The 27,136-nt window shown below is 30.9% G+C and overlaps 1 protein-coding gene across 2 annotated transcripts; it reads right to left on the bottom strand.

Moving 5' to 3' along the window:
• Nucleotides 1–2,812: 2,812 nt before the first annotated feature.
• Nucleotides 2,813–9,926, bottom strand: LOC108815861 (S-locus-specific glycoprotein S13). Of its 2 annotated transcripts, XM_018588380.2 has the most exons (7): nt 8,606–9,926; nt 7,279–7,425; nt 6,995–7,176; nt 3,851–4,061; nt 3,521–3,758; nt 3,277–3,427; nt 2,813–3,190 (listed from the first exon to the last, which is right to left on the bottom strand). In XM_018588380.2, the coding sequence occupies exons 1-7, from the start codon at nt 9,924–9,926 to the stop codon at nt 2,861–2,863; spliced, it is 2,580 nt and encodes an 859-aa protein (XP_018443882.2). In that variant the 3' UTR covers nt 2,813–2,860. The 2 variants fall into 2 exon arrangements, with proteins under 2 accessions (XP_018443882.2, XP_018443883.2); XM_018588381.2 differs by lacking the exons at nt 2,813–3,190; nt 3,277–3,427; nt 3,521–3,758 and having other exon boundaries at nt 3,846–4,061; nt 6,995–7,173.
• Between the last annotated feature and the right edge of the window lie 17,210 nt (nt 9,927–27,136).

Raw genomic sequence — 27,136 nt, forward strand, 5'->3', positions numbered from 1 at the left:
AACTGATAGATTGTTGCTTAGTTTGAGTTCTCATATATCTCGCATGTGATTTAGTCTATGTACTATTATAGTCTTGATTACCTGATAAAAACCTTAGACTTAAAGCTATCTTGTTATTGTCTAAACCTCATCCCAATCAACCAAACAACTACCTTGTTCACCACCGCTATTTACTTTATTTTTTTCAACCTAGCTTAATCACAGCTGATTAGGATCTACTGTGTTTCCTAGCTCTCTGTGGATTTGATCCCTAAGTATTACAACTTAACCTCTTAGGACTTTATCATTTTTGCTTACAAACCTTTATCCAACCAACCTAACAACTACCTTGTTTATCTTGGTATTTAATTATTTACTTGCTCACCTAACTTAATCACTGCTGATTAAGATTTATTGTGTGCTCTAGCTCCCTGTGAATTCGATCCCTAAGTACTACAACTCGACTTCTATTTGAGAGAGTATAAACCACTCCTTAGGGTAATTTGAGTGATATCAGCTCTCGCAGAGAATCCGAACCTCAGGGAAAGTAGGGTTTTCTTTGCTTTCCTCCATTCATTAAAATCGACGGTGTGAATTTCGGTTTCCACATAAACCCGAGGATTCAACTTCACTATATCTACCTCAAAACAATTTGAATGCACACCTTCGTCCACTAAATCCCTCACTTCATCTTTAGTCGCAAATTCTTGATGCAAACTCATATCAATACCATCATCTAACTCAAAATTGGCAACTGGGAGGTTCAGTTTCTGTAACAGCCGGCAACTCCTCCTTAACTTCCATTTCATCACTCTCTTCATTGATTTTCTCATGCTCAAACTCATCCTCTTGATTATGAGGAACAATTTCCAACTCATCAACTCCAACCATGCCATCATTAGCTCTTGTATCACTCAAATTCCTCATTCATAAAAAACATCTTGTAACTTTGATTTTATGAGACGATTTTGTTAAGAACCACGTGCGAGACACTACGTTGGTTTTTCTTCCATTAAATATCTTAAAACATCTTCATCATCCAAGATATAACGAGGTTTTTTATTATTCAAGACCAGCGGAAAGTAACTCAGTTGAAGCTTGTCGCAGCTATTTCAACCTTCATTTTCTTGCCTATTCTATCCACCAGCGAGAATAAGTAATCTCTTCATATCTTCCTTTCATCACTAATGTAGAAATATGTTGGTCTACACCATGTTCAAAATATATCACCACAGATCCATTACTATCCATAGTTTCTGAAAATGAGTAAAAACCAACAATACAATTTAGTAGTCATACAAGTTCTACTGTCGCAAAATACCGGTTATACTAATACTACCAATTAGACTAGTTTACATCACAGTCAGAGACGGCTCTAGACAGAAGCAAAAGAAGTACTAGCTTCCAGCCGCCCATTAATATTAACAATACCGGCCATATTTTTCCAGAAGTTCTCTCTAGTGTAATGGTTAAAAAGCTTATGTCTCTGACCAATCAACCCGAGTTCGAACCTCACTCCCAACATAACATTTTTTGCGGCCATTTTCTCATTTTTGGCTTCTAGCTTTTAAAATCCTAGGACCGGCTCTGATCACAGTAGTTATAAGTTATACTAGTAAGACCAGTTATACTACGTTCACTTTGCACATGACTACTGTAAATTATACAAATTGTACCAATACCACCTATTCAATGTGTTACTCCAAATTGTACCAGGTATACTAATGATACGTTTTGTATTAACAAAGTCAGTAATACTAGTTCTGGCAGTTTTACTACTTTCACTTTTTTTATAAAAGTTGTATTAGCTGTACTATGGGAACATTTACTTCATCAATTGTATCAGTGAAACCAGTTGTTAACAAATTTTGTGTTAGAAGTTGCATGGGCTATACCATAGACAAAAACAATTTAATGCTTCATACTTTAACAGCATTATATTAAACCTTATAATGTGACTCAAAAGGTTAACATAATTTGAACCTTATAATCTGACTCGCGCGGGTGAACCGATTAACCTAATTTAAAACCGCGTATCGTATTATTTTCGTCATACCCGTGAATCACGTTTTTTACCAAAATGGCGAACCACATCTTTCGCCAATATGGTGATTATAAACTAGCTAGCTTCCCAAAGGCTACAGAACTCTACACGTACTCGACGTCTCTACCCAAAATTAAATTAGTGTTAGATGCATTTATCAGTGTTTAAAAAAATCAAAGCTAATCTTTGATTAATCTTTAATTAGTCTCCAATGTTGTTTGGCTACGTACGACTCACATCTATCGTATTCTCTAACTTTAGGTTTTATTAATCAACTGTACATGTGGATGTTTGTGAACCGATGTCCATGTGAATGGTAATCTTTTATTTGTATACCTGGATACACCAGTGACCGTATTAATGTTGAAACTTGTAAATTTATTAGAAATAAATATGCAAATCGCCATCATTGATCCATCATCAACTAAACATAAGCTCTTTACTCTGTTAATTTTCTGTTCTTGTTTGGATATTAGTGTTAATATATTGACTGAAATTTACTATACTGAGGATAACGTTTGTTTTTTCCGAGCTCCTGAGCTTACAAAAACAGAGTAAAGAAATATGTAATATAGGTAGAGAGATGCACAACTGTTTGTGTATGTTCTGATCTGTGGTTGTCGTTGAATTGGCTGTGTTGACTTGGTTGCTGAATTTGCTGAATGTTAGTTGACTCGAAATAACGAAACCAGATCGAGAGAATATCAGAGGATGAATGAAAATTTCGATAGAGACAGAGGAGTTTCGCACACATTGTCACTCAATTTGGTAAAACTTGTTTTTTTTTTTCCATTTAGTAAAACTTTAATAATGAGAATATTACCAAACACTATCATATTACCGAGCGTCAATGATCGACATGGTGATTTGGTTCACTGTGCAATTTTCATCGTCACGCATTTTACTCCAAGTAGAATAAGTTTCAAGAGAACTTCCGCTGACGCAATAACCTGGCTGATTAGGTTGAGGAATCAATGCAGCTTCACTTCCAAGCATCAAAACTACCGACGACATCATTGGTCTATCCTCTACACGTTCTTGAACACACAACAGGCCAATTTGTAAGCATCTTAAGATTTCACATGGCCTGAACGTTGGTGATGAAGAATCTATGATGATCCTATCTACTATCTCTAGACCTTGACCTTCTTTCCAATTCCTCCACACCTGTGCATAAATGTCGGATCGTTTCTTAGTGATATCGTCAGATTTTGAGCCAGAAACGCAATCGAATTAAGAGGTTTTTAGCTTACACATCCGAGAAGATTAAGATTACTATTCGAGTCGCAGAAGCCTTTGTTCCTCTTGCCACTTATAATTTCAAGAAGCAAGACCCCAAAACTGAACACATCTGACTTCATCGAGAATGTCCCGTTCATCGCATATTCTGGAGACATGTAGCCACTGCATAACAAATTAAATAGAAAAGCTATCAGGTTTAATTGTGTACTCAGGTAGCTCTTTGTTTCAAAATATGAAGATGCTTTAATTGCTTACTAAGTTCCGACCACCTTCCTCGTGTCAGCTTCCGTCTCGTCCTGTCCAAAGATCCTAGCCATTCCGAAGTCTGAAATTTTTGGAGTCATGTCTTTATCAAGCAAGACATTGCTTGCTTTCAGATCCCTATGGATGATTCTAAACCGTGAATCTTGGTGAAGATACAGAAGCCCTCGGGCAATACCATTGATAATATCAAATCTCATTTGCCAATTTAACATACAGCTTCTGGTTTCATCTGCACTTCGTTCACAACAGAATCACATTAACATATTTCGAAAGACATTTTAACTATAAAAATAAATCTGTCTGATGCGTTGAGGCACTAACCAAAGAGATGAGAATCGAGGCTTAGATTCTCCAAGTACTCGTAAATTAAGATCTTCTCTCCTTCATAAATACAACAGCCAAGAAGTCGGACAAGATTATTGTGCTGAAGCTTTGCAATTAGCCTGACTTCGTTCATGAACTCATCGGTACCTTGAGTTGACATTTCTGATAGTCTCTTCACCGCAATTTCTTGCCCGTCAACTAACCTTCCCTGTTAACACATAATTGATCACTTATACAAAACCAACAGAGCAGTGTCTACTCAATAAAAAAGAAACAATGGTTATGGCATTTGATTTCAAATATAACTTAGGAGTATATTTTAAACTATATGTTTATTTTAACAAAATTCACACTTTCTTTGTATCACACTTATTTATATTTAAAGTTCATTTATTTTTTACTAGTATTATGGTCCTTGCTATGCCAGAGCAAAATAATGGTCAAATTAAAGACAGACGAAATACGCTATGCAAATAATAAATCCATAGAAGACTACATACACTTACAAACTTACAAATTTGTAATGGATCAAATGAAACATGAACCAATAATATAAGTTGTTCTAATAATATTTTGAGACAAAAGATAGTATATAAATATTAAAAATCATATTGAAATGCTTGTAGAAAATAGAAATAAATATTAAAAATCATATTTAAGATTGTAACCTTAATCTTCTCGGATGCAAAATAATAATTTTTTGATAAAAATCACGCTCTTGCATTCTTATGATGTAAAAGAAATATTATTTTGAAAAGATCACACTCTTGACAAAAGAAGTGCAGATCATGGGAGTGTATATAGTTGGAGAATAGTTATGATGAATAACAAAAATCATCTAATCTATTAAAAGTGAAAGTACAATTAAGAATTAACAATTATATCTGTTCAATATTACAAAATCTGCCACGGGCTATTATTAGCATCATTTAATAATATTAATAAACTGTCTTTATTAAACTTACACAACGTAGTCAACCAAAATTAACTTGTTTCATAACCAATATAAGTTATATTATATTTTGTTAGTAAATCTTAGATTCCTAACTTAAATAACCAAAAATGGAAAAAATTAACAATAAAAGGAATGGATATTAACTAATTAAAAACGTATATTCTATTTTCTGTTTTCTAAATGTGTAAAAACGTCTTCCTTAACTAAATACATGAACCAAACTTTTTTAACTATATTCTTATTGTATGCTATCTATCTTATTAAAACAGAAACATTCTGTTGGACCTAACATTTATTTTGTAAGTTTTTAAATTAAATACACATTTATATTTTATAGTTAAACATACATTAAGTCACTAATATTCCTTTCTTTATACTACTATCCATGTTTCCAAACAATATACTTATTTCTTTATACTACTATCAATGTTTCCAAACAATATATTTTTTATACTACTATTAATGTTTCCAAATAATACAATAATTAATCTTAGTTATTTTATATCTATCATTTTCTCTTTAAAATTTTGTAGAAACGTCATAATTTCATAAATTGCAAAATAGTGAACTTTAAAATTTCGATTATAAGATTACAAATTATGAAACTATTACAATTTAAATTCAATTAGATTACATATCAATCATCCATCAGTTCAATCGGTTAGTCTCGGATTTTAGTGATTTTTTAATATGAATATTTTAAAAACATAAATTGAATTGTCAGATCTCCGGATTAACCGGTATAATCACAATCGGGTTGAATTTAAAAATACTGATTTAAATGCAAAAATATTTTAAATACACACTCTTTAAAAATAACCAAAATATTTGTTAAATTATTAATGAAATTTTTCATCGTAAAATATCCCGCGCTTCAAAAGCGCGGGTCAAAATCTAGTTATATTGTGTTAGTAAATCCAGGTCTCATATCTTAGCTAACAAAATATGATAAACTTTTATCAATCAAAGAAATGGATATTAATTCATTCAAAAACGTATATTTTGTTTTCAATACGTTCGAAACACCCGTTGGTTAATATTTTATATTTAACAATATACATAACCCATTCCTGTTACGTGAAAGTACATCATTATTCACAAAAGATGCAAATAACTAAATTCAGATATATATATATATATATATATATATAAAAAATTTGATACAAAAATAAATTTGAAATTTTTTTTCCAAAATATATGAATAATGCATAAATTATAAAATTTAAGAATTACTAAATATAATTTAAAATAAATATATGGAATCTTTTAAAAAAAATATTTTCTTATTTTGAGCATGTTTTTATTTAATTATTTCAAGTAAAAATATGTACCAATATTGTAAAAATATATACAGAATAGTGTTATCAAGTTACATAATATAAAAAAGCAAATTATAAATATGTTTAGTTGTTATATTATATAAATCAAATATACATAAATATAAAATAAAATAATACATGCACTAACACAAAGTAAATTGTTTCATTTTCTTAAAAAAATACTTTTCATTCACATAATTGTTAACTGTTTATGTTTTATAGTATAAAATAACTTTTATTTGGTCATAAGTTTTTGTCCCGTTTATATTTCTTATTATTTTATTAATTCTACATATTTTATATGCAAGTACCAACATCTTGTAAGTCAATAGTTTTATAAATCTACTGTAGTATTTTTGTAAAAAGTTTACTATAAATCGGCTACTTCTTAAAAAGAATTGTTTACTCATTGTAAATGATTAGTTATTGGACTTTTTTAACTAATATTTTATTTTGCTTATCGTATTAAACACTTTTAGAGCATATCCAACAATGATCTTTGATGGTCTAAAAATATCTAAGCACTAAATTTTTTTTAAAAAAAAAGAGAGAGAGAACCTGTTTTCTACATTCTATATTATCTCAGATTTTTCAGATTTTTTCTCCCCTGTGTCAATGATTAATTGATTTTGTTAAACAATTATTCTTTTTGTTTCTAAAAACTTTTCTTTTTTTTTTGACAAACAGTTTCTAAAAACTCTAAGTGAGTTTTCACCATTGAGGTTGTCCAATTAGCGAGTTACGAAAGCCGACCGCAATAACAGATCCCTATTCTTTTTTTTTTTAAAGATCCCTATCCTAATTTTATAGTGATTCCTTTTTCACAAAAAAAGGAAAAATTCATAGGGATTCCTTCATTATTTATACCTTGTAAACAACACCAAAACCACCTTTTCCGACCTTGTTAAAATCTGAGAAATGTTCGGTGGCAGTGACAACAGTTTCAAACTCCATTAATGGAAGTTCCAAATTTTCTACTTCGTCCTCTCCAGAAAAAAATCTCCTCTTTCTTGGTAACACCACCTCGTTCATCAGAACTTGATTTCCTACTTCACAGATTTATTTTCATTCGAACACATAAAGGATCAGAACATATATAGAAGAAATTTTTTAAGAAAAGTAAAATAAAATGAAGGTTATTACTCATTTACCAATAGGTGCTGCATCTGCTTTTGCTTGCTTCTGTCTCCTCCTCCAAAAGCAGAACACGATAACACTCAGAATAAGCATAATGCTGACTCCAATACTCCAACTTATGATTTTTCCTGTTCGGTCTCTCTTCTCACCCGAGGAAAAATCTGCAAAGAGTCGTGTAAATAATTTGACAAGCTATTAAGCTGACCAACTCGAACTTTTTGGCATGAATGGTCTATTGCATCGACAGGTTCAGAAATTAGTATGAGATCGAGGACATGAGGAACGAAAACAAAATATTTGGTCCAGTTATTGTTTTAAAAATGACAGGAATGATGAGTTATTGTTTTAAAAAAAATATATTTGGTCCAGTTCACGTATCACATATCCGTTGTGTTTGCCATATTATCTGATCTATTTTATCTTCCTGCTTCTACATAATTCGTAATCATACATACTAGTATTAGCCGGCCCGTTTCATGCATAACTCGTGTTAAATAATTTTATTTACTTGTCCAACATAGAAAATAGATTTAATTTAATTATTTACTATTTTTATATCTACTATTTTCCATTCAAAGTACGGGCTAATAACTACTATTTTGAATCATATAATATCATATATTTGATTTGACCAGAAAATATATATATCTGTAAAATATATAGATACATATATATCATGCACTTTATAATCTTGGATCTACTATTTTTCTTTTGCATCCAGTATTTTTGTCAACATCACTATGAATCTCTAACATAGTAGATGCTGATGCATACACTATCAATGGGATTCATAGCTATCAGTATGTTTCTATATAACTGTCCAATTATACTATTTTATTCTATTAACAGTTGTTTGCTTTATTTTGTTTACTTCTTTGGATAGATAGCTCACATCTATTATTTGAATTTTGAAATGATGGTTAGAGTGATTAATTTTAAACTCTTATTTAAGCATTTTTGCTCAAAACTAATGTAACACAAAGTTTATATTTTATTAAATGCATTATATATACAATTAATTTATTTTAGTTATTTTAAAAAAATTAGTGATATATATATAAACAACTTTAGTTGTTAAAAAAACAAAAAAAAAATTGGATTGAATTTTTATCCAGCATTCTCGTTAATCACTAGTTGTATATTTCGAACTTGATAATTTTTAACTTAAAAAATGCGTGGAAAGGAGATTAGATTTCTCAAGACAAAATATTTAAACCGAAAAAAATAGGAGACTTCCTCATCCGGACAAAAGTATAAATTATTGAAGACATAGGATATCCGATGTCAGTGACAAAAAAAAAAGGATATCCGATGTGTTTAGTTTTAAGAGAATAAACTAACCTAGATCAGCAGCATTCAATCTGACGTAAAGATCTTGACCACCGACGGCTTGTTTCCGCATCTCTACGAGATCTCCGGTCCAAAACACACAACCCAATCCTCCGTTTCGAACATCCGCAGTCGCAAACGACGTACAGTTACAATCGCTAAGACACCTCTCTTCACATTTTTTCACATCAATTCTCCGATCCACAGTAGCCGTCTTAGTATCCGGCAACTTCATATTGTTTAGGCGCAAAAATCCATCTCCAGTACAGCTCAGCTGCGTCGTCCTAACACACCCCTCTGATCCTTCTCTCAAGTCCCACTGCTGTCGGTTCTTGGGAACGAACCCTCTAATACAGTTACAGTTAGGTGACGTGTTTAGATCACAGTAAGAATAAGATCCACACAAGTAAAGCGGATCGCACACGTCCGTTGGTAAACTCCAGAACAGGTTCCATGCCGATGATGGCGGGATCCACGTGAATCGATCGACTGTATAGTCACTGACTGTCAATCTGGAGTAGATGCTTTGGTTGGTCATATGGAACGAGTAAGCGATCTCCTCACTGTTCTCCGTATAATTGTAAACCATGTAATTTAATCCTTGCACCTCCGGTATGCCACTAAACTCCATTCCATTCCACGGACCGCTCCTTTGCATTTCAACACGTTGATTCAAAAACTGATTTATTAGAATAAACTCAGGCAATCCCCTTCGAATGTCGAGTTTGTACGCGAAAATCCCGGTTGAGGGATCATCATATGATCTCCATGATGTAAGGAACCTGTTGCGCCCTGTTTTGAGATTGTAACCTAGTTTCATCTCCGGAAGTAAAGTATCTGTCGGAAAATCGAAACTCTGCCACAAGAATCCACTTGAGTCTTTGTTGTTAGAGTATCTCATTACAAAATTACCGTTGGGAAGAAGCTCTGCTATCACTGAAGATCTCGCATTTCCTCTAGTACGATTTGTCGACCAAACAGTGTTATTAGACTGACCTAGCAAGACAAGATTGTTGCCAGATATTTTGAGGGTTCCAATGGAATTGGAGAGAGGATTGTCTCTGTTGGCGACCCATGCGTAGGTTTTCTCGGAGACTTTCTTATACCATATTCCTAGGTACCAACGTGAGAGTCCCGAGGGTTTGAAGAAACCAAGCTCGAAGACTCCATCCGAAGATACAAGTGTTCTGTTGCTTGAGATTGTGAGAGACTCTGAAGACGACATAGTGTTGACATAGATCGAAAGGGCAGGATAAAATAGAATCAAGACAAGGAAGACTAGCAAGATCGACAAGGTGTAAGAATAGTGGTAAATGTTCTGTACCCCTTTCATCTTTCCCCACCACTTTCTTTATTTCTTCTTGTTATTAGTTTTTGTCCTAACTTGCATATATCTACTCCTAAGTTTTTTTTTTCTTCTACATCCTAAGTCACTTCGCAAGAAAATTGGAAAATAACTTATTATGACGAACCTAGCAGGCAAGCAAAATGTTGTGTTCCATAGTCCATGACTTTTTCATCCCATAGATTAATTCACTTCCACAAATATGTATCATTCTTCAACTACTTTATATCTACACGTTATTAGTTCTTACGCTGCCAACATTGCATATGGAGCTTTCGTATTCCGCAAGTATGGTGTTCTCAATAGTATCATTTGATACATTCAAAGTATATTGAAAATTTTCGTACCATTGCGTCAAACGATTATGGTAGATTAAACGATAACTGGACAAGAAGAAACGAATCAACTAGAGTTTACGTCGGTGGTTAACCAAAAGAATAGAGTTGAGTTTGTTTAACTTAACCCAAATTTCTGTCTTCGGTTACGTGGCGGTGATGTCTTGTGATTTTTTTTTTTGTCTTGCGATTTTTCTTTGTTTTGACCATACATTTTGATTTTCTTTTTGATCATTAGCTACATTTAGAGTTACTTTAGATACATATATAGCATTTGCATTTTTTCTTTATTAGGTGATGGAGTGGCTACCTTATTGTATTTGAAGCAAATGGAACATAAAATAAGCCAAAAGAGTGATGTTAAAATGAGTTTTCGATTTTGGCGAAAAAAACTTAATTTTGCAGTTTTAGTGGGAAAACTCCATTTAATAAAAACAAATGTCCATTTAGATCTTTTTGGTTTATTTGATTTTTTTGGTAAAAATGTAAAGATGTTTACTTGATTTTAAATGGGTAGTTTTGTTAAGATCCATTTATCAAATTGAGTTTTACTTAAAATTAGCGGGGACCTATTAACCCGCTTAATTTAATATATTAATTAATTTTTGTGGAAAATGTAATTGTGAAATTTTGACAGAAAATTTTGATTTTACGGTTCGGCAGGAAAATAGGTTAAAACTCAACTTTACGGTTTTCGTGAGAAAACTTGATTCTGTGTGGTTTTGGCAGAAAAACTCATTTCGCGATTTTGAGGGAAAAAAAAATAATTTTTGGCGGAAAACTCGATTTTGCGGTTTTAATGGGAAAACTCCATTTACGATTTGGGTAAAATTTTTTGATTTTATGGTTTTGGTGGAAAACATGTTTTTGCGATTTTGTCAAGAAAATTTGATTTTGGGGTTTTGGCTGAAAACAAGATTTTGCGGATTTGACGGAAAAAACTTGATTTTAAGGTTTTGGATGGAAAACATGTGATTTTGTGGCTTTGACGGAATAACGTTATTGTGTGGTTTTGGCGGAAAAACATGATATGCGATTTTGGCAGAAAAACTCCTTGGCGGAAAACATAATTTTGAGGTTTTGACGGGAAATTTTTTTTTGCGGTTTTGGTAGAAAACGTGATTTTACGTTTTTGGTGAAAAACTCAATTTTACAGTTTTGACAGAAAATGTGATTTTATGGTTTTGAGAAAAAAAAAATTAATTTTACGATTTTGATGTAAAATTTGATTTTGCGGTTTAGAAGGTATAACTCGATTTAACGGGTTTGATGGAAAAATGTGATTTTGTAGTTTTGGCGGAAAAGGTGATTTTGCAGTTTTATTGAAAAATCTGATTTTGCGGTTTTGGTTGAGAAATTTAGATATGGGCTTTCGCATAATTTAGCTTAAAGATAAAATAAATTAGAAAGCCGAACTTTCAAATCCGCATATAATATTTTACTTCAAAATAAAGCCCAAACATTAATAACCAAAGAGTTGTGTCTGTCAATCCAAACTAACATAAATCTTGAATTTATTGTAATTATAATAAGTACACAAACCAGTTTATTTTACCCAAAATCTAATATCTTCTTTCATTTGCTTTGTCGTCTCTTCATCATCCACAATTGTTAAGTGTTTCTTATTTTCTTCTAATATCAATACAAGTATGAGTTTGTCATGTAGGTTATAGAATGGATAGAGAACGCTACTATTTCCATGCTAATAGAATAGATGTAAGAAATGAGATGATCTAGCTAATGATTTAGTATTTTATTGAACGTAACGAAGTCTTAAATATAAACATTAATCGTATGTTCGTGTCTATTATGTACTCTTTCAAGTAATAAATATTCCTTTAGTTCATATATCATATCTTGCTATTTTAAACCGATTTTGTTTGATGAACAATATAAAATGGCAGACAAGAATGACTTAGATTTGAGATGTCTCGTGGACGAAAATCTTAACTCAACGTATCAAGAAGGTTATAAGAAAGCAAGGAAATTAACTCAAGCCCGTTACAGGGCTATGCTCACTATGATGAAGGAACAACTTCAAGCTAAAGATAGAATTGAATGACGCGAGCTTGAAGCGAACTCCCTGACTGCCAAACTCTGGTTGCTTGATGACCATATTAAAGAAGTTGAAGACAAGTCTGAGAATGAGAAACTAGAACTGAACTACTCATTGTCGAAGCAAGTTTAGCCGATGTGAAGGTTCTAGTGATCGACTGGTATAAGTTTGGGGAGCCAAGCATGTATGAGTAAAACCTCACAGACCTAAATTTCTAAAATTTGAGTTGAGTTTGATTTTTTTTTTGTTTATTTTGTCTAAAACTTGGTTTGGAGTAATTTTCTGGTTGTTTACAACCGTTTTTACTCATTATGTTATCGGATATTATTTCAAATCGGTTTAAGTTTAACTTTATTTTGACTGTTTTTGATTATAACATGAATTTAGGGTTAGGCTATAGTGATATTGATTTTATATGAAAGGAATAATTATTGTTAGTTTAGGTGTGAGTTTAGGACTAATGCCATATAATTTTGATTTTGTAGTAAAGAAATAGTGATTGCTAGGGTTAGCATGAGTTTAGAATAAAATAATCTTAAGATAATCATTATTAAAAGTTTGAATACATTTTTTAATCCAATCTTGGGTGACGTTACTTGGAGAATATTTGACGTATCTCTTCTTTCATTTTGGGGGGGGGGGGGGGAGGTTAATAAAAACAAATCAATACAAAACAGCAGCTCTTTTTTAGACATCTCTTTTAACTTTGAAAATATTTATAAATGAATGCCACTGCATTTAAATTAAAACATAATTATTGTACTTTATTATGCTAAAAATCAGCAATGGAAATATTTTAGTTATAACCACGATTTTCCTTATATACCTTTATCTATCTACATTTATTTTATTAAAATCAATAGAATATAATAAACACGATTTTCCTTATATAATTATCTTCAAAGAAATTATGGATAGTTCATAACAGGACTATATTTTACTTCCCTTTTATAAATTTAAACAATAACATGACATAACCTTTTCTATACATTATGTATGTACACGTATTAGTTATTTCCAAACTTAGAATAATATAGTTGTTATTTTAGCTTTTAGACTATTCATATCATTTATACTATCAAACATAATGAAGTAAACATCACCAATATTTATACTATTAACTATTCAGTTCAAAAGTTTAATATATTTGACATGCTTTAAAATTCTAAAACTGTAATTTCTACATACACGAGTGTATATTATTTGGAACTTTACATGATCTAAACATGTATATCTTCAATTGTAAATACACCATAGTCGGTTATGCAACATGACACAAAAACATATCGGTAAATACGAATCCATGAACCCGTTAACAATTTATAGTAAGATGATTATCTAATCTCTCATACATTTAAATAATAAATCAACAACCTAAAAATACAAGAAAATATATATTGCTAGATTTTGAAAAATATTAGACCTAAAGATTTATATAGTGCATTTTGTAACTACTAAATTTTGAAAATAAATATAAGATCCCTTACGAATATATAAAAACTGTTATAACTAATAACCTTATATACTTTTAAGAATCTATTCAAAGCCTGAAAATATAGATTTGATATATTCAAAGCAAATCAATGTTTCTCAAACAACTATATATTCGATACGTCTAAACATGAGCATTCAAGTTTTTGGATTGAGTTCAGGGCGGTTTTTTCGGGTGTAGGTCTTTCGGATCTTATATATTTAGATCCAATTAGATACTTAAATTTTTTCGTTCGGTTCGGATCTATTCCTCTTGGATCCAGATCCATAATTAAAATATTTGTAAAACGTTTGTATTTTTAGGTCCATAGTGAGTCCGTGTTGGGTTCAAGTATTTAGATCCGTAAAAGACACAAAATACATGAAATAAACTATTAGTAATTGAAATTAACATTTTTAAACTTTAAATTTGATATTTAAAATTTAATATTATTTAAAAATGTTACAAAAATAATAATGAAGATTACCTAATAAAAATAAATTTCAATTAAATTATAAACTAAAATTTATAAAATAGAAAAAAATAAAATTAGGTTTTTAGGTCGGTATGCATCGATTTTTATTGGGTCTGGTCTATTCGAGTCGGTTACTTTCAGGTCCGAATTTATTTGGCTCAGTTCTTTTCGGTGTCGGTTCTTTCAAGTATATGTATTTTGGACCCAACTAGATACTAATAATGGATTCAGTGCGGGTTCAGGATTTTAATCTTAATACTTTTTATGTCACAAAAATATTAATAATTAAATACCTGTATAATATTTGTACTTTCTAGGTCCATAATGGGTTCATGTCAGGTTCAATATTTAAGATCCGAAAAGAAATGAAATAAACTATTAATAATTGAAATTAAACATTTTAAAACTCTAAATTTGATATTTAAAATTTCATATTACTTGAAAATGTTACAAAATAATAATGAAGATTACCTAATAAAAAGAGTTTTCAACTAAATTATAAACTAAATTCTATAAAATAGAATAAATAAAATCATAATTTGTGGATATTCATATTTTGGGTCGGGTATGAATTGTTTTCTTATTGGATATTGTCTATTCGGATCAGAACTTTTCGGCTCAGAATTTCTTTGAGTCGGTTCTTTTTGGTGCCGGTTTTTTTAAGTATATGAATTTTAGACCCAATAAAATACTAATAAACTTTCGATTCGGTTTCGAGTCGGATATTTTTGGATTGATTCCTGTTCAGTTTCCTGGTCCGGATAAAATACCTAGACATGTCTTGCAAACACACATCCTTAGATCTAAACAAACATTTGATTAAATTAGGATAAATAAACATAAAATCTTATATTTTTATAAACGATTGTATATCTATTTTAAATAACAGTTTTCATATAATAAAATCCCGCGCTTTGAAAGCGCGGGTCAAAATCTAGTGTCCATTTAAAACCCTTTTAATTCTTTGAATTTTTAATGGGTAGTTATGTTAAGATCCATTTATCAGACGGAGTCCCCTAAACATTATTTGCGAAGTGATTTGCCACATGTCTTCTCTACAATCGCTTTCACAAAAAAATTGTGACGTGGCTATTAAGATTGATAACATGTCATATGATTAAATATGACATGGAAAATTACATTTAATGCTGATATATATTTTTGGAAATCTTTTTAGAATATGACAATAATTCATATATTACATTTAAGACCCTTTTAATTCTTTGAATTTTTAATGGGTAGTTATGTTAAGATCCATTTATCAGATGGAGTCTCCTAAACATTATTTGCGAAGTGATTTGCCACATGTCTTCCCTACAATCGTTTTCACAAAAAAATTGTGATGTGGCTATTAAGATTGATGGCATGTCATATGATTAAATATGACATAGAAAATTACATTTAATGCTGATATATATTTTTGGAAATCTTTTTATAATATGACAATAATTCATATATTACATTTAATAATGATTTATATTTTTAGTAAACTTTGTAGAATATGGTAATAACTCATAAATCATCATTAAAATAAATATATTCAAATATGACATTTTGAATTTCGAAATATTATATAATTTTACTTTTATAATTACAAAATTTTTATTATCTAAAAATTTCTAAATTTTCTGAATTAAAAAAAAAATCGTAATATCATTAGTTTCTTTTAGATATCTAAAAGTTATATAAATATTATTAAGTTTTAATTTTTGATAACTATACAATTTTATATGATTTTTAGTAATTTTGTACACGTTGATTTAATATATTTAACCAAATGAAATAAATAATTTTTATCTAAGATTTTAACTTTATATATATACATATATATTCTTAAATATAATTTAAAATAAAAAATATTTTCTCTTAATTTTATGCTTAATTAATGATATTTATATTAATTATTGGTAAAAATAATAAAATATATAATATTAATAAATTACATTTTAAAATATAAAATTTAACTTTTAAAAAATTCATCACTACACATGGTGTATGAAAACACCTAGATTAATAATTGTGACCTGACTACTAAAATTGATGAGATATCTTATAGATTAATATGACATGAACAATTATATTTAATGTTAATTTATATTTTTGGTAAACTTTTTAAAATATTGTAATAACTCATATATTACATTTATTGTCGATTTATATTTTTGTACTTTTTAAAAATATGGTAATAACTCATAAATCATCATTAAAATAAATATATTCAATTATGGCATTTCAAATTTCGAAATATCATTTAAATTAAAAAATATTTCAAAAATATATACATATTTTTAGAAAATTATAAAAATTAAATCATAAAATCAAATTGAATCGTAAAATCATTAGTTTCTTATATAAATCTACAGATTTTATAAATATTGTTTAATTTTACATATTTATTTAATATATTTAATTAAAATAAATAGATAGAAAAATCTACCTAAGATTATAATTTTAAATATTTACATGCATATTCTTAAATATAATTTAAAATAAACAAAATTGTTTTTATCTTAATTTTAATGTTCAGTTAAATCAAATTTATATTAAAATATCGATAAAAAAAGAAAATTTATAATATTAATAAAAAATAAAATATAATTTATATCTATTAAAAATATTTTAAAATTTTTTTACTGCACATGGTGCAGGAAAACACCTAGTTTACTTAAAATGGGGAACCTATTAACCCGATTAACTTAATATAAATAATTAATTAATTTTTATGGGAAAATGTGATTGTGCAGTTTTGACAAGAAAATTTAATTTTACGGGTTGGCAGGAAAATTAGTTAAAACTCAACTATACGGTTTTTGCGGGAAAACTTGATTTTATGTGGTTTTGGCGGAAAAAACTCATTTCGTGGTTTTGAAGGAAAAATTGATTTTGGCGAAAAAACTTAATTTTACGGTTTTAGTAGGAAAACTCCATTTAATAAAAACAAATGTCCATTTAGACCCTTTTAGTTAATGTATTTTAAATGGGTAGTTTTGTTAAGATCCATTTATGAAATGGAGTGTTATTTAAAATTAGTTGGAAACCTATAGACCAGATTAACCTGATATAATTAATTATTTTTTTGTGGGAAAATGTGATTGTGCAGTTGACAGAAATTTTGATTTTACGGTTCAGCGGGATAATGGGTTAAAACTAAAATTTACGGTTTTGCGGGAAAACCTAATTCTCTGTGGTTTTGGCGGAAAACCTCAATTCGTGGTTTTGACAGAAAAAAAAAGATTTTGGCGGAAAAATTCGATTTTGCGGTTTTAGTGGGAGAACTGTATTCACGGTTTGGAAAAAAAAATTAATTTTGGCATAAAAACCTGAGGTTTTGGAGAAAAACAACGATTTTGTGGTTTTGGCAATGAAAAATCAATTTTTTCCATTTGATAAAAACAAATGTCTATTTAGACCTTTTTAGGTTATTGAATTTGATATGTGCTCAAATTACCCTAGAGCAATCTTATTCTCATCAAAAGAGGTCAAGTTATAGTACTTAGGGATCGAATCCATAAGGAGCTAGGGAACTCACTAGATCTTATTGTAACTAAGCTAGGTTGAAGATTTCAAAGCAGTAAATTGCAAGTAAACTTAAAACTGGTGAGCAAGACAATTACTCAAGTGATTGATTAGGGGGTTTAACATGTATGATGAAGGCGCTAGACTTAGGATTCATATTCAGATTATTAGGATTTTAGTAGTATGAATGCCTATGTGAGATGCTTGCATGATATTATAGAACCCAACGGTAACAATAATCGCACCATTGTCGTTTTTTTGTTATCTATTAGTAGAACCAATGATTCACAACTTAGCGCATATCATAATCAGGAAGGCATTGATCGACCTGTTGTGCACGTATTGATCGACATAGCCTCGCGTCAATCGATTGATGACTCTATAGGAGTATCGATCGATGCGCCTCTAGTAAGCTTTAAGCGCAGGTTGATAACAGTTCACCAGAAATTTGCTAGACCATGCTGTCGCTTGCGCCTAGCAAATTCTTACTCAAAGAAGATAATCCAAGGATAATATCCACTGTCATCATGTATAGGTTAGCTACTCCTACACAAGCACTAAGAACAATCTTCTAAGATGAATATCACATGCTCAAGTATTCATATTTGGGGTTAATCTCTCAAAACCTATTTGAATCCTAAATCTAACAAAGGTGTTTAGTCAGACATAGCCAAGCAAAACATCATAACAATTAAATAAAACTGCATTGATAGAATAGATAGAAATAAATGTGTTCAAGAAAACTCTCAATAGTGACTCTCTCTCTCTCACAAAACAATGGTAACAAACCTTTAGGTAAGAACTATGTCTAGAAAAACCGTGTATATGCCAAAACACTTAGACAAGACATAAATACTAAATAATTAGGTTAAAACTCGTCAGGGATATCTTGGTAAATAGATGGAATCTTGGGTTTCAAGTCAACTGTGACCAATCTGGGCTTCTGCGTGTTTAATATCGATAGATATCAATGAAGGTGTATCGATCGACGCATCTCTTTCTGTGTCGACCTCGGGTGGTCGATATGGTCATCTCGGATGAAATCTCTAAAATGCTCTAAAAATGCTACAAAATCATCGTCTTTTCTTCAATTGCTCATGAACCTGTAAATATGCTATCTTTCTTGATACCACAAATAAAAATAATTTCCATAAACCCTAAAATTTGAAGCTTTTTAATTATCCACGTAATGGAACTATAAGAAAGAATATCTATAGTTACACTTTCTGTTGTGGCTGAAAGATCATCATGAACGAATCATGAATGAATGTTGTTCTGATTAAAAGACAAAATAATTTATTTAAAAATTAAATAAAATAAAAACAATTTAACATTATTAGGTGTATAGTTCATGTTTTCTCTCCTTATTTAAAAACTTTATGTTTGTGGAATACTATTATAATATATTAAAATTATATATTTATAGACAGACAAAATATTTATTAATTATTATTAGCGTTACTCTCAGATGTTCATCAAAACAATGATTTTTTTTTCAATTTAGTTGATGATAAAAGAATATTATGAACAAATGAATAGTTTTCAAATTGAATAATAAAATATTCTTTAAATATATATATGTTCATATCTTGACCTATAACAGATATGTTAATTGCGCTGAAGCGATATGTATCAGATGCAAGGAGAAAGAGACAGCGTGTCATACCTTTTTCTTATGCCCTTTTGCTAAAGAAGTCTGGAGCAAGATACCCATCCAAAGAGTAGTTCACCTAGCTACCGACGCAGACTTCAAAACAGCCGTAGTAAGCTTCCGGAATATCGTCTGTCTCCCACCATCGGGGATCTCCAATACCATCCTTCCCTGGATCTGTTGGACCTTCTGGAAGGCTAGGAACCTACTCATTTTCGAAGGAAGAAAGCTGACGGCAAAAGAAACTGCAACAAATGGAATCAGACTCGCAAGGGAATGGAATCAAGCCCAGACTCCGATCATCAGAAAAATACTCCAAGCGGAAACGACGACAATGGAACGACGCCAACTTCAGCTCGATCTAGCAAACGCCGCCACATGCAAATCCGATGCGGCCTGGAATCAAACAAACAAGAAAGCAGGATTAGCTTGGATAATCAAAGACCCGACAGATATCACCATCAAGGAAGGATCGACGACAAAGGATTTCGTCAACTCACCTCTAATCGCAGAAGCCCTGGCGCTTCGATCAGCGATCGTCACTGCAGTGAATCTCGAGCTCTCCAAGCTTAAAGTATTCTCTGACAATCTAACGCTCATCCGAGCAATCAACGGCGACACTCAGGCGAAGGAAATCCATGGTATCGTGCGCGATATCCAGCAGATCGCCTCGAGTTTCATCGCTATCTCCTTTACTCATTTCAATCGCAGCAAGAACTCGGAAGCGGATGGACTCGCTAAACGAGTCCTTTCGATTTCCACTTTGTAAGCCCATTTCGGGTAGATTTGGGCCAGAGGCCAGTTTCTAAATTAATCATTCAGTGCAAAAAAAAAAAAAAAAAAAAAACAGATATGTTAATTGTCTCTCTTTTAAACGTAAGCATAAGGGACACACCTTATACGTGTATACTACTATATGTACAACGTTTGTCGACCTCTTTTACACGTAACTAAATACACATGATATTTGTGTTTGTTCTAATATATATACAGCGTATATATAAGTTTTAGATTCCACCTTCGTAGACAGTGGTGAACCCACGAAAATTTTATAGAGGGGTCAAAATATAATATTCACGTAATTAAATACACATGATATTTGTGTGTTTGTTTTAATATATGTACAAACGTATATATCTAAGTTTTAGATTCCAACTTCGTGTGAACCCAAGAAAATTTTATAGAGGGGTCAAACTATGATATATGGATCATCCGGAAGAGTCGAGCTGGTTATTTTTTTTTGAAACACTGGTATCGGGGGTTCAATGATACTCTTCTCAACTAAATGGCCACTTTCAGTTAATAAACACTGCGAGTTTATAATATTTTTGTCGTATCAAGTGACTTCATTACCTTTGTGACAAATAAACACATATGCAGTCCTGCACATATAGGTTAACTGTCTCTTTGTTGACAAAGAAAACAGCAGCATTTCTATTTATAATTGTTTTATTTGTCAACACTACCTATAAACACATGCATATTTATGTGATATATGTTATGTACATAATTTTTTTCTGTGTGGTATAGTTACGTGTAAGAATTTTTTTTTTTTGTTAACTACGTAAAAGAATAAACAAGCATGTTAGGTGTTGCCGAAGATGTTGACAAAAAAAAAGTATAGACGAAAACTTTATCGATATTTTAACACGTTTGTCTACTCTTTTACACGTAAACAGAGTCGAAACGAACGCCCTGGCCCGTCTACGGTAAATGGGCCACCCACGCCCGTGCCCGTCTACGGTAAATGGGCCACCCACGCCCGTTTTCTCGATCCGTGAGCTCATCCCATCCGACAGTTGATCGTTAATTTTTCAAAAGCTAGAAATCATTGCTTACTGATCCTACAATCACCACCCGACTTTTCCCCGTACTTTGGCCTCACTTGCACGGTAACGCGAATCACTTCCCGATAGGTCATCCATCCTTTCACTACTCCAGCTCAAGCACGCTTAACTCTGAAATTCTAAACGGATGTGTGACGGAAAATGTAAGTCCCGAGTTATGATATATGAAAAGGTTTAAAAGGATTGATTTGGGTATCTATATCACCAAAGTTGACTTATCTTTTCCGTCACACATTCGTCTAGAACTCCAGAGTTAAGCGTATTTTAGCTGGAGTAGTGGAAAGATAGATGATCTATCGGGAAGTGATTCGCGATAACGTGCAAGTGAGGTCAAAGCACGTAAAATGTCATATGGTGATTGCAGGGTCAGTAAACAATGATTTCAAGCCTTGGAAAAATTAACGACCGACCATCAGAGTCAAAAATAAGAACGGGGATTACTCCCCTGAAACCAGAGTCAAAGAAATCTTCTTAGACAGCAATTTTCCCAGGAATATAGCTATAAGCGCGTTCCTCCGAGGTCAGCACCCGGAGAACAACAGAGGAAAGAAGGGAGTATTTCCTCCGCCATTCCGCCAAATCGTCCTCAACGACTGAGAAGTTTTTTGAGTCAAAAATGGATTATGATATTTTATTTTAACCACTTTCTACCACTATCTAGATTTAATGATTACATGATGTATTAGATGGAAACACCGTAGTGTATCATATAATGCTAACATCCACACCTGATGAGAATGTCTCAAGAAACCAAAGCTGACTTCCAACTTTAATCAACCTAACTTGCTTGTTTGGAGCTTGGTATACATTGGATCGGAGTCCTCTTGTGAGTCTGGTAGGTATTAGAGTCTTTATGTTCTTGATTCCCCTTTCACCTCTCTTTAGCATCAATTAGAATAAAATATTGAAATGATTTCCTGGAAGATGCAGAGGGGTAGGAGTGTCTCCTGTCACCCCACTATTCTAACTCTGAAAGGAATTATCACACATCGTTGAAAGCGAGGGGTATGAGTGTCTCCTGTGACCCCATTATTCGCCAATACATTGTCAAAAGCAAAGAAATTTGCAAAAATTCAATAAAGATGAACAAGATGTCTACATTAGAATCACTGTTCGTTATCATTGAAATAGATTTAGATTCAGAAAAGAGGAAAGATAGAAGGGAAATAGTCAGAAAAAACTATATGTTAGGCCATAAACTTGTTTGAGTTGATTCCATGTGTCCAATGATGGATATTTCCAAGATGTAGCCTACACATCTATTTTATGCAGAAATGAAGTCAGTAGAGGGGTATTTCAGGCACTATCAGTGGAGCTGTTGACCGTATGGTATGGTGACTAAGATAATGTGTAGTACATTAGAACATTATAAGGTCAGTAATGATTCACTTCCACCATCATACTTGCAGAAGTGAGAATAGTAGTTTTAAATTATGTGAGTCTCCGCTGTTTCCAAACTTTTACTAGATAATTTTCTTATATTTTGCTTGAAGACAAGTAAAAAGATAAGTCTAGGGATATTTATATGTTATGGATTTTACCCACTTTTACCCATGATTTATACATGTTTTTATAGTCTTTTATATATGTTTGAAGCCTTTTTAGAGTGTTTTACAGGTTCAGGTAACCATTGGACATAATTGGAGTTTTTGGAACATTTTGGAGTTTTTATGAAAGCTCAGCTGAAAACACAAGGCGGAGTCGATTAATGAAGCAATAAATCGATAGATAGTTCACTATCAGCATCGATGGCTACCAGCCTGCAAGTTTAATGATAATTCAAGAAAATTATGAGTTTTAACCAGAAGTTCCAATAAATGTCATTATAAGTCCATGGCCGCTTGTTATGCTATTTATTAGGGTTTTCTATTGTTTTAGAGAGAGGACAATTGGATGACATTAGTTGAGAGAGTGGCAGACTAGAGAAACCATGGAGGAGAGAAAGCTTAGGATTGGAGAGAAATCTGAACATCATACTAGAGAAGATCTTAAACTCCCTTGTTTTTTAATTTTACTTTATTTGCTTTGCACTCTTATTTAATTTAAAATATTATTTAGACCATCATAACCATGTTTCTTATGAATATGTGTAAGTAGTTCTATTGTTAGATTTAAGGTTGTTCAAAGCTAATCTATACATTACTAATCATTGTTGTTAGAGTGTTTTAAATAGTTCTTCATCTAGTTGTGCTTATTGCTAAGTCTAAGATTGATCACATTAAACTTAGATCATAGGATTAATTGGCACAAGCGGAAGCTTGGTTTATCACCTGAAACTGAACTAGAATGATCTACTTAACTAGATACACACAGAAGTTGGTCTATGAGATTAGAGAACACATCAAACCCATTGGCTAAAGCTTCCTAGAACAAACATCGATTGATGTGTCGATAGGTATATCGATCGACGTTTTGAAAGGTGTATCGATCAATATTCATTTACGACATCAATTGACACTTTCGTAAGCTTAACAAATGGAAGTTGGAATCTTAGATCTAGACATTAGATAATCTAAACAAACTAAAGTTGATTGATTATATCCTAAGTTTGGGTTCGAAAACAATAAACATTTATAAATCCCTAGTAACTAAATAAAATAGCATACATATCATGCCTAAGAATATACCTGAATCTAGCTTCTTCCTAATACACTTGAAAACCTAAACTCAACCATCAATTACCTTGTTCACTTTGCTGTTTACTGTTTAAAACTAATTAATCTAGCTTTAATTAGAAAACTACAAATCTATTATGTAATCTTAGAATCTATGTGGATTCGATTCCTAAATATTACAACTGAACCTCTTATTTGAAAGAGTAATTCACTCATTAGATTAGTTTGAGTGATATCAGTGATTAAAAATCAATCAGGAAGTACTCTCTTTCAAGGAAGCTTGCCAAGAAGATTTGTGGCTTCAGCCCTCGCTGCAGAAGCTTTGGCTTTAAAGGAAAGGACTATCGAAGGCCAGTTTGGCTGGTATTAAAGACAGTCTGTTTCTCAGATTATAGATGTCTAATACATTTGCTCACAGGAAACAAGTCTCTGTTTCTGTTTTCAAGCAGTCCTTATAGACTGAAAACTCTGCTTTTAAGTTTAATGGAAAGGTTTGATTAAAAAAAGAAAGAAAGAAACGGTTAATATATGTGTTTATTTGTCACAAAGGTGTACACGAACAAGTTGTGTCCTGCATGTTTACGTGTAAAGAGACAGATATCATGTGCGTTTATTTGTCAAAAAATTATATACGAATCAGGATGAAAGAATCGTGTATACCTTTTTTTTTTTTTTTTTTTTTTGCTAAAAAAAACAATAATCGTGTATACCTTTGTGACAAGTAAACACATAATTAAGGCTTTTATTGATAAACATCATTAAGTGTTAAAAAAATAATTTGATTACATAAAAATTAAAAAGTTACAAAATGGTGAAATACATATTATATTAATTAAAATATTTTATATTTTATTTAATTTATTATCAAACATACACCAAGAATTAAATTAATTATTAAAACTTTTGAAAATAACGATAATTAATTAAAAATACTTTACTGCGTAATATAAATATTTAGATTATTTTTAATACATTTCTAATAATATAAACATCTTATAATACTAAAACAGCTAAAACTTATAACATAATTTTATTTATTTACAACATAACTATTATCAAGAAAAATTTATTCCTATTTATAATTTTTTTATAAAATGATAATATCATATAGTTTAATAATGTAAAATTTTTGATTTTGCATTTAAAATTCTATTTTCCATTATGTGAGGTTACCAATCAAGGTCTAAGGTTTCGATTGGTGACCTTTTAAGAATAATATAAACGAATAGAAAAAAACGTATAGAAATAAAATAATAGGAATAGAAACAAATATTTATTTTCACCCATATTTGATAAGGAATAATTTTATTTTATATTCTTCTACAGCAAAAAAAATGAAGAGAAATAAAAGAGTTTCTTGTAAATAATGATTTTTTAAAAAATAATAAAAATTTACGTGTTCCTTTTTGTTTTTTGGTCATCGTTCAAAGTCTAAATGTATTTTGAACGATGACTAGAGTAGCTCCGCAGAAAAAGAAGAACATGACGAGGAAGGTATGTATACACACGAATAAGGTGTGTCAATATTTACGTGTAAAATAGTTGCATGATGTGAAGAAGAAAAATTATATATATATATATATCTATCTTAGAGTAAACAATAGCATTCTATAAAAAGAGACTATCTTATATATTCATAAGTCATGAGATCTGCTACTTCTATATATATTTTTTTAACAAAGATACACTACTTGTGTTTCATATTTTTGATTTTGACATATGTTCAAGGTAAACTATATCAATAACTTTCCCCCCTTATTGACGACGATTTACGATTTTTGTTACCGAACTGCAATTCATATTTTTTTATTTTTTTAAAGCACTAGATGTGGGAGCTTGGAACTGCCCTGAAGGCGTCACCATATCGAATCCTATCTTAGGAAGATGCTTTAATTCCAGGAGCAGACAGTGTGGTGAAAATTGCCGTTGTTGTGATTATAGCAAGCATAATCGCAGGATTACTTGCTACTGTTGCAAAGTTAAATTATAATTGATCAACGAAATATCCAGATACGGTTACTCTATGTAATATACGACGGCATTGGATCTTTATTTTGGAACATCTACCAGAAAATCATTATATTATAAGTTGTCCTCCCATTTATTTTCATATTAATATTACATTAGATTTAATCCGCATTTTAAAAACACGGAAGTGATTTCATTTTAATATTCCACTAATATTTTTTTATTAATTATAAGATTATGTGTTTTAATTTCTGATAACCTAATATAAGATTTGGAAATAATATCTGTATTCGAAAAACTGATCCATAACTTATCTGAAAATTAGGGTATCAAATAAGATTCAATCTGGCCTATATATCCGAACGGGTCCATTTTAAATTTTATATATATTATGTATTTAAATATACATATATAATTTATATTATTTGTTTTTTAAAATTAAAATTTTGGTGGAGTTCAGTTTGTACCGTAATTATGTGTTTTAAAAAATATGATATTGATTTTAATTTAAAAATCGATCCTAGATATTATTTTTTTATTGATTAATATATTATATTGTTACCGAATAACGTATGTATATATTTTAAAAAATTAAATAATAATTATCTAAATATGAAATTAGTATAATTCTTAAACTATCTTACATTTAAATGTTTAAAATGTTTTAAAACTAAAATGAAGTCATCTTTATTTTAACCCGTCTTGTATAGGTTAAAATTATTATTTTTAATTTATAATAGAAGTGAAAAGTGTTCTCTAAAATGAAAAATAAAATGTTTGGTATCGGCTCACGCAAATTTAGCAATGGAAAAATCAATAATTTAATTTACATATAGTTACTTTATTGTCAGATTTGAAATGAAACTTACATATTTTAACAAAAATATGCGTGATCTATGGCTCTATGTAAGGCAAGTTATCAATGACTTTCTATATGTTGCAAAGAAAACCCATGTAATATAAGCTCATCATTATAAAATTTTATTTACGGCTTAATCAGCACACATCTGTGGAAGCACCGTATCCTAGTGGTTAAGCCGTTAAGGTTTAAAGATTTCTACACCAAGGTCTGGGGTTCAAATCACAGACTATGCAATTTCTTGCAGATTACAGAAAATCCAGGTTTCAAACCCCGGAAAAAAGCAATTTATTAATGAAGACCACATAAGAAAAATGTACAAGAGATTTTCAACATAGTGCAAGTAAATCTGGTCAGAAGTGGATCTTCATAGGACGACTCAGATGATGCAGTTAGGCGTAGATC

Source organism: Raphanus sativus, chromosome 7, assembly GCF_000801105.2.
Source record: "Raphanus sativus cultivar WK10039 chromosome 7, ASM80110v3, whole genome shotgun sequence".
NCBI classification, from domain to species: domain Eukaryota; kingdom Viridiplantae; phylum Streptophyta; class Magnoliopsida; order Brassicales; family Brassicaceae; genus Raphanus; species Raphanus sativus.